This window comes from Amblyomma mixtum, chromosome 2 (genome assembly GCF_055824585.1).
Source record: "Amblyomma mixtum isolate Tamu chromosome 2, ASM5582458v1, whole genome shotgun sequence".
Taxonomy (NCBI): Eukaryota; Metazoa; Arthropoda; class Arachnida; order Ixodida; family Ixodidae; genus Amblyomma; species Amblyomma mixtum.
In genome coordinates this window covers 247,041,398-247,055,037 of record NC_143013.1, presented here as the reverse complement: position 1 = coordinate 247,055,037, position 13,640 = coordinate 247,041,398, and the positions used below count along the sequence as shown (strand labels likewise).

The 13,640-nt window shown below is 45.5% G+C and overlaps 1 protein-coding gene and 1 pseudogene across 1 annotated transcript; both read left to right on the top strand.

Annotated features, from left to right (window-relative positions):
• The first annotated feature begins 2,959 nt into the window (after positions 1-2,959).
• Positions 2,960-4,750, top strand: LOC149363338 (uncharacterized; annotated as a pseudogene).
• Positions 4,751-7,854: 3,104 nt separating this feature from the next.
• LOC149363337 (uncharacterized) lies at positions 7,855-13,174 on the top strand. The gene is made up of 4 exons (XM_089568463.1): positions 7,855-7,899; positions 9,283-9,541; positions 10,725-10,814; positions 13,086-13,174. The coding sequence occupies exons 1-4, from the start codon at positions 7,855-7,857 to the stop codon at positions 13,172-13,174; spliced, it is 483 nt and encodes a 160-aa protein (XP_089424589.1).
• Positions 13,175-13,640: the final 466 nt, after the last annotated feature.

Sequence of the window (13,640 nt, the reverse complement as noted above, 5' to 3'; positions counted from 1 at the left end):
AAATCAATGTGCAGTGTGTGCCATGGTGTGTCTGGCTTTTCCCATTCTGGGACAGGAGCTTTCGGCGGGGCGCTCCGGCTGCTCTGGCAAGGCTTGCATTCTCGCACCACTGTTTCGATGTCGTTGTCAATGCCAGGCCACCACATGTAGCTTCTGGCACACTTTTTCATTGCAACGATGCCCCGATGTCCGGCGTGGATGAGAGACATAGCTTGTGCGCGTAGTTCTCTCGGCATCACAACTCGGGACCCAAATATGATGCAGCCGCGATGGGTGCTCAACTCTGTAGCTCGCCTGCGGTAAGCGTCGAAGTTGTCCCCTTTGAGTTTATGCACGTTGCCTTGTTGAACAGCTGTGTAAACTAGCCGGAGAGCTGCGCACTTCTGCGTAGATGCTGCAACTGTGCCTGCTGTAAGCGGAGGTTCTGGCAGTGCTTCGAACATCAGAACGTCTCCTGGTGGAAATGGTTCGTCAACAGTTGCGTCTAGTGGCAGACGGCTTAGCGCATCGGCGTTTTGATGTTTACTCCCATTGCGGTAGACCAGAGCGTAGTCGTACGCTGAGAGTTTGTGAAGTTCGGAACGTGTCCTCACTGATCAGAGTACGGGCTGCGCCGGAGTCCACCTCGAACTTAATCAGCTGGTGATGTACGCTTACTTCTGTAAAAATCTTCGGTCGCGTGCCGAGATTCATGGTGTTCAGGTCGTACAACACAGATGGTGTTGCTGATGTTGTTCCATGGAGATCAGATAGCGGCGTATTCTCTGAGGCGTTGACGCTGTGATTAGGCTGGGAAGGTGACTTTATCTTGGCAAGTCTCCGTTTCGTAATGCATGCTCTTTCGATATGCCCTCGCTTGTGGCAAAAATTACACGTGGCTGACTGGAATCGACATCCCTGGGGGTTGTGTTGGTCGTCACACCGCCAGCAGCGTTGTGCCTTTTTGACCGATTTTACAACAACAGAAGGCTTGCGCACCTGGTTGCTTGTCTGGTGTACCGGCTCGGTGTTCCGGCGAATCCCTCTCTGCTGGTGACCGGCGCTCTCCGCTCGAACGGCGATGTCGTAAGCTTTGCTGAAGGTGAGGTCCTTCTCAGCGAACAGGCGCTGCTGCAGTGACTCGTCACTCAGTCCGCACACAAATCTGTCGCGTAACATCACGTCCAAGGGAAGCATGGTGGTGTTAGCAGAAGAAGCTGCGTCTCCCTCCTGCCCGGTAGCTGTTGTCGACAGCGTTCCAAAATTGCAGTCGGCAGCGAGCTTCTTGAGCGCGGCTACGTAGGCGCTCACAGTTTCTCCTTCCAGTTGATCTCGTCGTTGGAAGCGAGCCCGGCTGTAGACCTCGGATGGCCTTGGGTCGTAGTGCTTTTGCAGCGCTTTTACGATGTCGTCGTAAGACACTGCCGCTGGTGTGCTTGGCTTAATAAGGGCGCAGACAGTATCGTAGGTCTGCTCCCCGCACAGCGTCAGCAGGTTGGCCCTCTTCAAGGCTGGGTCTGTGATGTTGTTAGCTTCAAAGTAGAACTGAAGGCGTCCAACCCACGATGACCACGATGAGCCGTTGAACTCTGGTATCTGATTGGGAAACCCTCGCGTAGCCATGGCTTGTCAATAGCGTTGCGTAGCGCGGGTCGAATCCACTTTCTCGTCGCCACTGTCGTGTCCGGTCGCTGTGTTGAATGCAGCGAAAGACGCACACGGTACTTTTAGACTTCGTTTATTTAAAGCCGATGAGGGTGCGACCAGCGTCGACCGAGGTAGGAGCCGAACTGGCCGCCCGAAGAAAGGAGGGAGTGGAGAAGCGTCCACGGGAGGGAGTGGCTTCCCAGAACAGGAGGAGGGTGCGGGGGCGCACCGTGGGGGGGCATCCGGCGACAGCGTGCGACGAGGGGCAAGCGGTCGTTAGGAAGAGGATTGAGTGGTCGTTAGGAGGAGGATGCGAACTGTCGTTAGGAGGAGGACGCGGGGGCGCACACACACAAAAGCAATAAGGGGACACAACAATTTTCGAAAGCACAACTTTTGTAACCGCTGCTGCGCAAAGAATTCAGAAGCCGTGTTCAGGCGAAACTGATACTGCGCCAGCGGAGAGCCCGCTAGCCACGCCTCCGAGTGCGCGTCATACTCTGGCGTGAATGTCGCGTGCTCTGTGCACGCTCACTGCTCCCAACTGGCCGCTGTTTCTGCGCCCTTTCCCGGTTGCAACGTGTTTTAAATGAATCTACTCGACGCATGAACCACTATTTGTGCATTCGATGGGGATTTCTAGGATCATTGAGTCTTCAAAGCAACCACGGAAAATTTACAACTACTTCACGAGCTCTTGCATAAACTGTTCCTATTTTAATTTCTCCAGGCGGGTGTTCACAACGCTGCGATTAGCATTCAAGGTCTTAACGGTCTGCTCCTCTACACCTTCAGTGTTAAAATGACTGTGTTTTGAAGAAACGTTTTTAGGCTTTTTTTATTACTGTGTAAGTAAGGAGAAAAAAAATAGACAGTTCGTGGAAAATACCTTTAAACACCTTCTTCTCAGACGACTATATAAACAGCCAAGCTTCAATTGCGGGCTCATCAGTTGCTCGGCCACAGCTGCTTACCCCTTCAACCATGGTAAGGTGCTCTTTAGCTGCCTTCACGATTTATATTGAATTTCTAAAATTTTCATCTTTCACTGCAGTTCAGCTTTACGCCGCAGACACGTGTTTTAACCACTTCTTTTCAAGCAGAGGTCATAAAATCAGTAGCTATTCCGGTTATGAAGTCGCTACCTCGTGCATAGTTGTGCGAAACGACACCCGTCAAATTGAAGCATTTAACTTAAATTTCAACCAACTTCTGTAAAAAAATCTCGGACATTAGTGCATTTAGTTCAATTTACACATTTAGATGTTTGGATTTTCAGTGACTTCAGAGAATAAAACATGTTATAGTGTGCCAACACATATTTCTTCAGACAATGGCGCTAGTTTGGAAATTATCAGTTTTGAAAAACACGAGGCCTATTTCTTAGATCCGTGCCTGCGTCCTCTTGGCCCTGGCCACTTGCGCTTTTGCTGGCTACGCCGGCTACCCGTTCGGCTACTCCCTTGCTGCCCCTGCCTACGCCTCCTACCACGCCCCACTTGCATCGGTGTCTACCGTGCACCACGCACCGGCATTCGGCTACGGCCTTGGCTACGGACTTGGCTACGGATATCCAGGGTATGGCTTTGGACTCGGCAGCTACGGCCTGAGCTACGGATACGGACTCGGTGGTCTCGGCTACGCTGGCGTGTTCCGCAAGAAGTGTAAGCATGGATTTCTTTTAACCCATTCCAAGAACCTACAACTATCTAAGTTTCTAGATTTTGTCTGTGACAGAAGTAAACATTCAAACGGAACTTTCGCTCTTTTAAGAGAACACAAACAGCGTAATTATGTGCATGCAGATAATTCTTTTAATTGTCTTCAAATATTTGCGAATAAACCAGCCTCTCTTTCGAAATGTCACCGTGACATTAATGCGTTTAAATATCAAGTTTTGGGGGAGTTTACCTCAGGTGGGTAAACGGGTTGGTGTTGAGCATAATTATCTGGTGGGTATTGGTCATAAGGCGCAGTTTTTGGTTCATTCGCTGCATTGCTGCTCGTGGCAAGAAGTTTATTTTTGACTTGGATGAGATTTTTGCTTCCGCTTTTTTTTTTATTCGGTGGAAGTACTCATGGTGCTTTTATCTTCTTTCTTTTACAGAGACGCAACAAAGAGAAATCAACAGTTGTGTAATTCGTTGAATAAAACGCGAAGTTGATGTTTCAAGCAAAGTAGTATACGTGTAAATAATTTCCTTCTTTGTACAAAACGCTGTCTACGAAAGCAATTGTTAGCTATGGTATGCAGAATGGTAAATGTATAATGGTTGACCGGGCTCGAAGACACAGCACAGATCAATAGCAAGAGCACAACTTTTTACTGAAAACGGCACGGAACTATCTCAGCGGCCACTGACTTCAATTGACGTTGCAGGATTCGCCTAATAAGGCAAGAGTTGCAGCAAAACGAGTATATATTCAGAAAGCAATAGAAATGGGTGTAAAATCGATATAAATTTTCAGAAAAAACCTTGCTTAGGATCCTGCGCAATTCTCCACTCCGGAACGTGAAGCAATGAAGGCTTTTTGTTTACGTACAGTGGGGCTTTTGCGACTGAATAAATATGCACGTGGACATCGATAATGAAGTTCTTGCGCGCTTCTTCGGTGACTTTCAAAATAGAAAACCCAGAATGTATTAGTACGTGTCAGTTACGTTCGGTAAAGACTCCAAAACCGGCAGCTATATTATGAAGAACAAGTCGCACTACCAAAGAACTGGTTCCTCGCTAGGCGAAGGACCTTCACAAGTTGAATAGTGTGCATAAATAGTGTATAAACAGTGTGTATAAATAGGAGAAATAAGAGGGAATAAGAGGAACAAAACGGCAAACATCAAATACATTTGCTCAAAATGCTTTTAGCGTCCGTTTTCGGAAAACTCCGGCGCATATTTTCCTGAAACAGCAGCTAAGCTGCCGCCGAAGGTTGCGCAACAAGTGATGCCAAAACTTTTCTGAACTTTCCCTGCGAACGCTAGCCCGTAGAAAAAGGTCCTTCGGAAGACCGCGAATACAGAAGGATTAGGCCAGTTTGCATTTTTTTTTGTCGCATGGTTCAAAATATTTAAGCTGAAAAATTCACATTTGAGGCTTTCTAAATTGGCTTTGCAGCATAGAGAGAGCAATTATGAAAACACCTGGCCTGAATTTTCTTTACGTATTAAGTACAAACAGAGTTTGTGATTTTTATGCTTTAGATGAAGTCAGCCTGAATTAGGTTATGACACTGCGTGCCTCAGCAACAGTTTCTAAATAGGCAAGGTGCGAAAGTGAATTCAATGAGCCCTCAAACGAGTATTTTGTCACTGGATGCTTTTAACAACAATGTCGATTCAGAATCTAAACAATGGTCTCGTCTTTGAAGTTGACAGCCTAAAATTTTCTTATAGAAAATTAAATCATAAACCCATAAACTCTAAGCTTATTTTTTGTTTACGATAGGTATTTTAAATTAGCTTTGTCACATATATATTCTTTGTTTTACAGGTAGGCTTATCGCGAGAGAAACGAGGACAAGAGAGGGACACAGGACGAGTGCTTGTTCATCTCGCGCTAAGCACACCTGTAAACAATGAATTACCAACTTGCCCAAAACTCCAATTTATTAAAATTCATATGTTCTTTCTCTTGCTGTAGAATCCACGCGCCCAAACTCTACCGAATTATCTCTCAGGGTTTGTATAACAATTAATCTTTGTAAAATAATGTAAAAATCACCCTGTACATGGGCGAATGCAATTGCAGGAGGAGAGTACGTGAAAGGAGGTTCAGGCTCTCAGAATGCTTTTTTCTCGGCTGCATTTAGAACATGTGCTGTTATCGAGGGAGCTTGGTCAAGTGGCATGGTTTACCTCCCTTTTAGGATCTCACAATGTTACGGAAACCACAGTGACGAGGTTTTACTGTTGTGGTAAACAAAAAGGTGTATGTTTCAGCTATGATTCATCATGCGGTGAGCCCCTAAAGTAATTAACAAGTGCTTAAATGTCATCAGCAGATTGCCGGAAGTAAACTTCTCAAATATATGAAGTTTTACCGTAAGCATAAGGGGCAGCAAGAGTTAGGTGGAACACTGTTTGCAAAAGCTTAGAAAGGAGGACACTCTCGAAAATGTAGAAATTTTTCTCCACTCCAAGAAGGGAACTAAGAATGCGGTCGAGTCCATTTATAACGAACCTGATGGTCATAAGGATAGCGTTCGATGTATCCGAGGTTTATTGGAAGTGTACTTCTCATCCTGTAGCCGGAAATCTGAAGTCCAATAAAGCTGGCGTTTATTTATTACAACAGGTCCTTATGCACGCCGGCCTCTTCAAAGGACATCACATTGCGATGCTTTCCAAGCCTTCAAGACCGGTATTACTTATTGTTCTTTCGTCGAGGCATGTCGGCCTTTTCGTCGTCATCCTCAGATTCTCGGCAGTCGGGCAGCGCTCGCACACCGCGTACAATGGCTTCGTCAGTATATGACTTTGCGATGCCTGCGTCGCAATCCGCACCAACAAAGCCACCTCTGGCGGCTTCATTCCCGACTATCTGCGCATCAACAACGCGTTGATCCAAATCCACATGCCTCTAATCATGCTCATCTTCAACACTCTTTTTAGTCGTTCCTTAGCTCATAAAGCAGGTTTCACGGAAACAGTTCAGGATGCATTGCGCCGTCAGCTTCATTCACATGGCTTTAAACATTTGTACAGGAGCGAACAAAGAATCCGAACTGGATCATAATCATCTGGCATGTGAGTTGCTATCAGCATGAGTTGTGTAGTGAAACGATGATTGGACATCTGGAACGGGTGAATACCGCGTATGCCCGGTGGCGGCACCTCACATTGTCCGACGGCGGCATCAAATTTTGTGATTGAAGATATGTTGTTTAGTTATACACTAAGTAATGAAATTCTTGAATTCTTGTAAGTTATCTTGTCTAAGTGTTAAAAAATGGTATTATTTGAAGCTGCTATAGGAGCTGGAAGCAAGAAAGATATCTGCTACGGAGTAGTACATTTATTTCTCTACATTCGGAGAAGTGGACCAGCAACGTGAGATTTATTTTGCATAAAGAGTAAAAGCAAGACCATTGTGCTTTCTTAGTAACATGCCGAGGTTTTACTAGACGCTAAATCTTAGCTATTCCCTTCACCGACATCATCAATTCTGACGTAATCATCAAGATGATCCCAGTGCACTAATTTAACTGCCTTGAAAATTTTCTCGTTTCCTTCCTGCCCGCCATGTCACTGGCAGCAAGTTTACTATGCTCAGCGGTCCGTATGAGCTCCATTTGATGAAAAGTGGTTAAAAGCATGCTTATTTTCAGCCTGACCTGGTTATTTTTTTGACGCCTAGTTACCTCTTGGGCATTACAAAAACGGCGCTTAATGAGCTAAATTATTTGAATAGTACAGAGAATTTTCAATTTTAAAACTCGACTCGTGCTGTTAAGCGCCGCAAAATGATCTTTCAAACTCGCTTCAATAGCCAATTACTCCTCGCTGCACTGCGATTTGTGATTGTTATCAGCAAACCGGTGCGTTTATGGAGATGTACTGAACTGGACTTCGGCGGTAGGAATATAGGATTATTTGATGTAAAACGGTTCGGACTGCATATACATACACTTGAGGCAGCACCTAACGACAAGAAGTATGCTCACTAAGAAAATAAAACATAAATGATGCCAAATTATATATTAACTAATCTGTTCTTGGCGCAGACTAGATCGGAATACAGTTACGGATAGTTTTTAGAGGTACGAAATGACTCTGCATACAAGGTGCTGGTTTTGCGGTACGCCTAGCAAATGACTTATTCAGTAAAAAAATTACAAAGCTAGAATGTCCAAACACGCGGTGTCCACTGTTGTATTAGAGAGTAAGTTAGCAATGGTTACCACTGGAACATATTTCAATTCACGAATGCTGAATGCGCTTTGTGTAATCACAAATAAATAGGTCATATCAAAACTGTAATAAATAAACACCAATGCGCGTGCGAACGACAGTTCCGATGTATTCGCGTTAAAAGAAAGAGTCCACGCAGCTTTAAAATAGCCTCAGGGGACATTATTAAAGCTCTCATGCTGATCTCTTTGCATTTCAAGAACACAAAAAAAAAGATTTCTAAAGTTCACTGAAAATTTCCAATTTAATTTGTTTATACTACCCATTTGTTTAATCTGCAATTCAATTGACACGCCTAGAAACAAAGCCTGAGAATGTCTGTTCATGCTGCGGCACAACAGTCTGACCAAGGCTCTCAGGTAAATAGTTGTTAAACAAAACAGCACAGAGTTTTGCTTCGCTTGTTTACGACAGATGAGTAACCTTGAATCGCGTAATGCACTTTCGAGCGCTGTGCGCATAAAACGCTAATATTAGACTTTGAGCCTCGACCAGGCACCCTCTACTACGTGACGTGCATGTAGATAGGCGGAATGTCCGGTCTCGAAGCAGCCGTTGTTAGTTTGCTGGAGACGCGTGAAGCCTCCACGCCGGTCAGCCTGTTTTTAATCTCAGATCAGAGGGTATAGAACGTTCACTCGTCTCGCGACACGTGGCGGCCTGGCGGTCATTCAACACCGTCCACATCCCACGATAGAGCGCGTCTGAAACGGTAGATGACCCGAAGAAAGAGAATATGGTATTCAAAACAAAAAGCAGGTCAAGTTGACCCGCCCGAACTTCCACTGAAACGAGACTGCCCTCCTACACCGTATGGCACAGAGTTGAAATTCAGGTAAAATGAGGGGGTTGAGGGGGCATGTCGTCGCTATATAAAGGGGTCTCTTGCCTGAGTTGAAGCATTCTGGACTCGCTTCGACAGCTTCTCCAAACTCCAATCATGGTGAGCAAGGAACGCTTTCCGGCTGATACCTAATGGCAACGTTAGGCTTTCATATTTTTTGGAATCGGCTTGCTCTCCGGCACAGCACTAAACTTCTCCAGTCACGATGTTTTAGTGTGAAAATAGTACTGCGTGAAAATGCCATTTTTGTGTTGTAGCTGGCTTTAAAATATACTTAGAATGGCTCTAAATGTATCAGCGCTTAAGACCAGTCAAGGATTATTGTTTGGTTGATAATTTTAATCTCACGTTCTGGTTCCCAGAGCGAGATGTTTGTTATGAAATGGTTCCAGTTATGAAAAACTGGAAGCCTCAGAATATTAAATTTTAGTGCGCAGATTTGTCACATTACTGTATATGGTAGAATTAATTAAATTGTAAAAGTTATCATACCAAAATATATAAGGAAATGAAAGAAAAAATATTTAACAAATAATTTATAATCCCACCTAACGATTGTTGGGCAAAAACAATGTCGAGAATTACCTTCAGCTTTGGGTGTTTGCACTGATGGCCATGACTAAACCCATTTCGATCAAATCGCCCTTTAGCACTGATGGCAATGACTAAACCCATCTCGACCAAGTTGCCCTTTAGATATTGAGATTCGTACGCCACAAACACCTTAATTTCGCGCACATTAAAATTGTATGCGCTAGCGCAGAAAACAAAATAGACAAAGGAAGCAGTTACGGTGGTTGTTTTGTCCGTTGTATCATTCCCGTTGCAATGCAAACCTCAATGAATAGCGACGCGCTCAAAACTGTACCCTGTTCATGTGCGTTGACGCTTTATGCAGCTTCGTGCCTGCCTTCTCCTTGCCCTGGCCACCTGCGCCTTCTCCGGCTACGTCGGATACCCGTACACCTACACTGTGGGTGCTCCAACCTACGCCGCATACCACGCCCCTGTTTCCGCCGCTGTGTCCACTGTTCACACCGTCCCTGGCTACGGCTATGGCTACGGATTTCCCGGTTACACCTACGGACTGGGTACCTATGGCCTGAGCTACGGCTACGGACTCGGCGGACTCGGCTACACCACTTTCCTCAAGAAATGTAAGTCTCCAGTAACAGCTCGAGCAGCCTGTTCGTAATGAACGACCCTCACGTAATGTCAGAAAAGTACTGAAGTCCCTTAAGTGCGTTCAATACTTAGAGAGGCGTACCTTAATTGTATGAACCATTTTATCTCGCATGTTTTGTCATAACGACCTGAAGTACGTGCATTTCGTAGATTGCGAAAACGGACCCAAGCATGAGGTTTAATGGTTTACATTAGCTTTAAGGCATAAGTTGTTGACTTCTACCACCTTCGGTCACCAATTTCCGCAAAAGTCCTTCCTTTGCAGAATGAAACAAAGAAGCGGCAATTTAGAAACAGCGCCATAATTAAGCGAAAGCTGAAACAAACGAAAAAAGATGAAGGGCGCCTCCTACTGCACATTGGAATGTTGTGTAGGCATCAGAATGTTAAACTATTTTAGGTCTACTGCTCCTCAGGTCTAGGCTCACTAAAGGATGAGTGAAAAGGAAGAAGAATGAATGAATACCATCATAAGAATGCTCTATGCCCAACTTCTAAAGCAAGAACTGTTGGATTACCTGTTTCAAAGAACTGTAGTATGATGTAATGCCCCTGTAACTATTTCACCTTATTCTTTTTTTTTCAGAGATGACAGGCTGACTACTGAGGCATCAAAATGCAATAAAATGACTTCACTGGCATTAACAATGGTGTTGGATGTTGTTTCTTTGCACCTATGATATGTCGCTATTCATGCTGCGGCAATAAAAGGCCTGAAACTAGCACCGGCACCTCGGCTTCAAACCTAGAAATGTAAAGGTTCTTCGCTGGCCGCACAGCTAATTGAGTGGAATATCGGCGTACTATTTTGTCCCAATACAAGCTGCTTTCTGATCTCTGTCAGCTTCCCTCAATGGCAAAAGGTTTGCTTTTCGAGGATGGTTTGACTTGATGATATTATACACAGTTCTGTAATTATATGAAGTTGCAGGGAGGGCGCAATATCGCAATATCTAATTGATAGCGATAGCATTAGAAGACAGATCGTGAAGAAGAAGCGGCGGGCGTTCGTCGCATGTATGACACGATCTGAAGCAGTAGAATACAGAAAATTGCCTTGAGCAAGATTCAAACCCGTGGCGGTGCAAACACGTCAGCTACGCTTGCCGCTGCCGCAAAGACTTGGCCATCGTATTTTCTTTATTGCGTATTCAGGCAAGTACAAGAACATCCCAACCGAGTCAGTTGGCATGACATCCAAACTTGTGGCCGTCATTTCAGACAGGTCATCCATCAGTTCAGTCGGTTGGCGAGAGGTACCTTCGTTGCTGAGTACGTCGCGCTGCTCGCATATATTTTCAATCTCGGCCATTATTACTGCCTTCCTCTCGGAGTGTTATATTACTCGCCCCTTTCATATGATTGAGCGAGACGCATTAGTTTGTTGAGCTTTGTACAGAAAGCACCACAGTACTGCCAGCCTTTTGTACTTGAATACGCGAGCCAAAGCACTAGTCTTGGCACCTGTGCGCAAAGTGCTGCACAATATCCGCAGCGCCATAGAGTTCCTAACGTCACTATAGGAAAAGCTGGCGGAGCTACACCTCATTCACCATGTAGAGGCGCAGCAGTGGAGGGAAGATAAGGTTTCTTCTATCATCATCAGCCTGACTACACCCACTGCAGGGCAAAGGCCTCTCCCATTTCTCTCCAATTAATCCTGTCCTTTGTCAGTTGACGCCACTGTATCCCCGCAAACTTCTTAATCTCATCCGCCCACCTAATTTTCTGCCGTCCCCTGCTACGTTTGATTTCTCTTGGAATCTACTCCGTGACCCTTAAGGTCCAGCGGTTATCCTGCCTTCGCATTACATGCCCTGCCCAAGCCCATTTCTTCCTCTTGATTTCAACTAAGATGTCCTTAACTCGCATTTGTTCCCTCACCCACTACGCCCTCTTCCGATCTCTTAAAGTTACACCTATCATTTTCCTTTCCATAGCTGGCTGCGTTGTTCTTAACTTAAGCTGAACCCTCTTTGTTAGCCTCCACGCTTCTGCCCCATAGGTGAGTACCGGTAGGATACAGCTGTTGTATACCTTTCTCTTCAGGGATATTGGTAAGCTACCATTCATGATCTGAGAGAACCTGCCATATGCTCTCCACCCCATTCTTATTCTTCTAGTTATTTCCCTCTCATGATCCGGATCTGCGGTGACTGCCTGCCTATTGTTGCGCATAAAACGTAGATTCAGGCGTAAAAATACAGCTCTTCTCGAGGCAAACTTCGTTCAAATATTGCGAAAGCTTCCATACCAGCTTAAAACCACACTTTCACATGCGTTAAATTTATTGAAAAACGCTTTATCGAAATATCTGAATCTGCGCTCAGACTTTACCATCGAGCCGCACCTACCAACTTCTAGGCAGAATTCACGCTTTCAGTCTAACACTAGGCAAACCAAACACGAAACCTCGTCATCCCGGCATGCCCACGGTAGATGAAGTGCTCTTTAAGAAACTTGCATAGACGGTGGCGCCCTTTTCACTACTAGGTAATATTTGGAAACTCTGTGTGTAGCGCACGAATTAGTTTGCGTCTTCGCGCAGAGTGCTCGCGGGTCCGTGCCTTCTCGAAAGCGGAGCCGACGGGTTATCGCAGTGTCATCGTGCAGTAAAAAGTAAGCAAGCTCCAGAATGTTTTTTTCATTATTTGCAAGAAAACCACGCGTACATCCGAGATTCCTACTTATATTTCCGCCTACGTCAGAGGAGGTGTCATGCGGCGCCTCCGCATCGGGTGCCGTTTACACTAGTGACGCCACTGCTTGGCCTCCGCACTGATAGAGACGGTGCTCGTGTTTATGAATATTTTAATCTGATCGTTTTTTTACTTGTTCCTTACCGTAACATATTTAGATTACAAAAGGGCACCGTTACCATAAGCAGCAAACATGCCATTCAAGTGCCTAACTTAAAGTGGAGCAGAGGAACACACCGGAGACTAAAACATTCGGGGGCCATTTCAGCTCCGCCTAATGGTGTGGCGCGAGAGCGCAAATAGAAGAAGGACGGACAGTTGGGCAAGTTAATAGCTGTTCACATTGCACGGTACAGCGTAAAAGAGACACAGGTCATACATAAAGAGGACACAGACAAGCGCTAGGTTCCTTCAGGTTCCTTCAGCGGCCTGCGGTCTTCCCTTCATATCACTTCACACACAGACACCAGTGTTTGTTTTATTTTATCTTTGTTATCTGGTTTGATGTATTTTATTTCTTATTTTATGCAGCTTTTTATCATTTATCACAAGACACACAAGAGCTCCCTTTAAACACGTCGAACGAACGTTGCTCATTCATCGAGGGTAGCGGGCCAACCACACAAACCAAGAGGCGGCGGTTCGAGTCCCGGCTGGATCATATTCCTTTTCAGTGCAACTGCTTTCGCTTCGTCAGAGGCACTACGCAGTGGTATTGGAATGACGCCCCGACCTCTAGACCAATGAGGAATTAAACGGTAACGTCATCACTGTTCTATGGCGTGGTTCTTCTGGTGTGTTTCAATTACCCCTGAAGGGTCATGGGGTTGTGACGTCGCGAGCGTCTCGACCAATCCTGGTTTTCTCAAGACGCCAACTCCAACTACGACGGTATCCGCAAGGTAGATACACTGGCAGCGTAGCTCCCACAGCGTGCTGCAGCATGATCTCGAAACGTCACCGGAGACAGGCGCTGTTTTCGTGTAACAAAATTCGTTACGTTATAAAGTCGTGTACGCGGCGTGGGTTTCGAATATCTCTTTTTTTTCAGCACTTTATTTACTGCAAAACTTTTTTGTCCAACAGAAAAGGAAGTTTATTTAGGCTAGCCGCCTAAACCACGACCAAGAGGTCTTGACTCTTGGCGGCGGCGTCGGCAGGTCGGACGGCTTCTAGTGGCATCCCTTAACTAGAGCTCAGTAGTAAAGCCTCCCATTGGTCGAGTGACTTTATTTTGCGACCCTCCGGAGAGGCAAGAGCCATTCCCTAAGGATATTATAAAGGTTAGCTTTATTTTACAGAGCTTAAAGAGATTTGAATAATCACCCCGGTAAAAAAAACGCTGCATATCGCCGGGTTGGGAAATCTATTT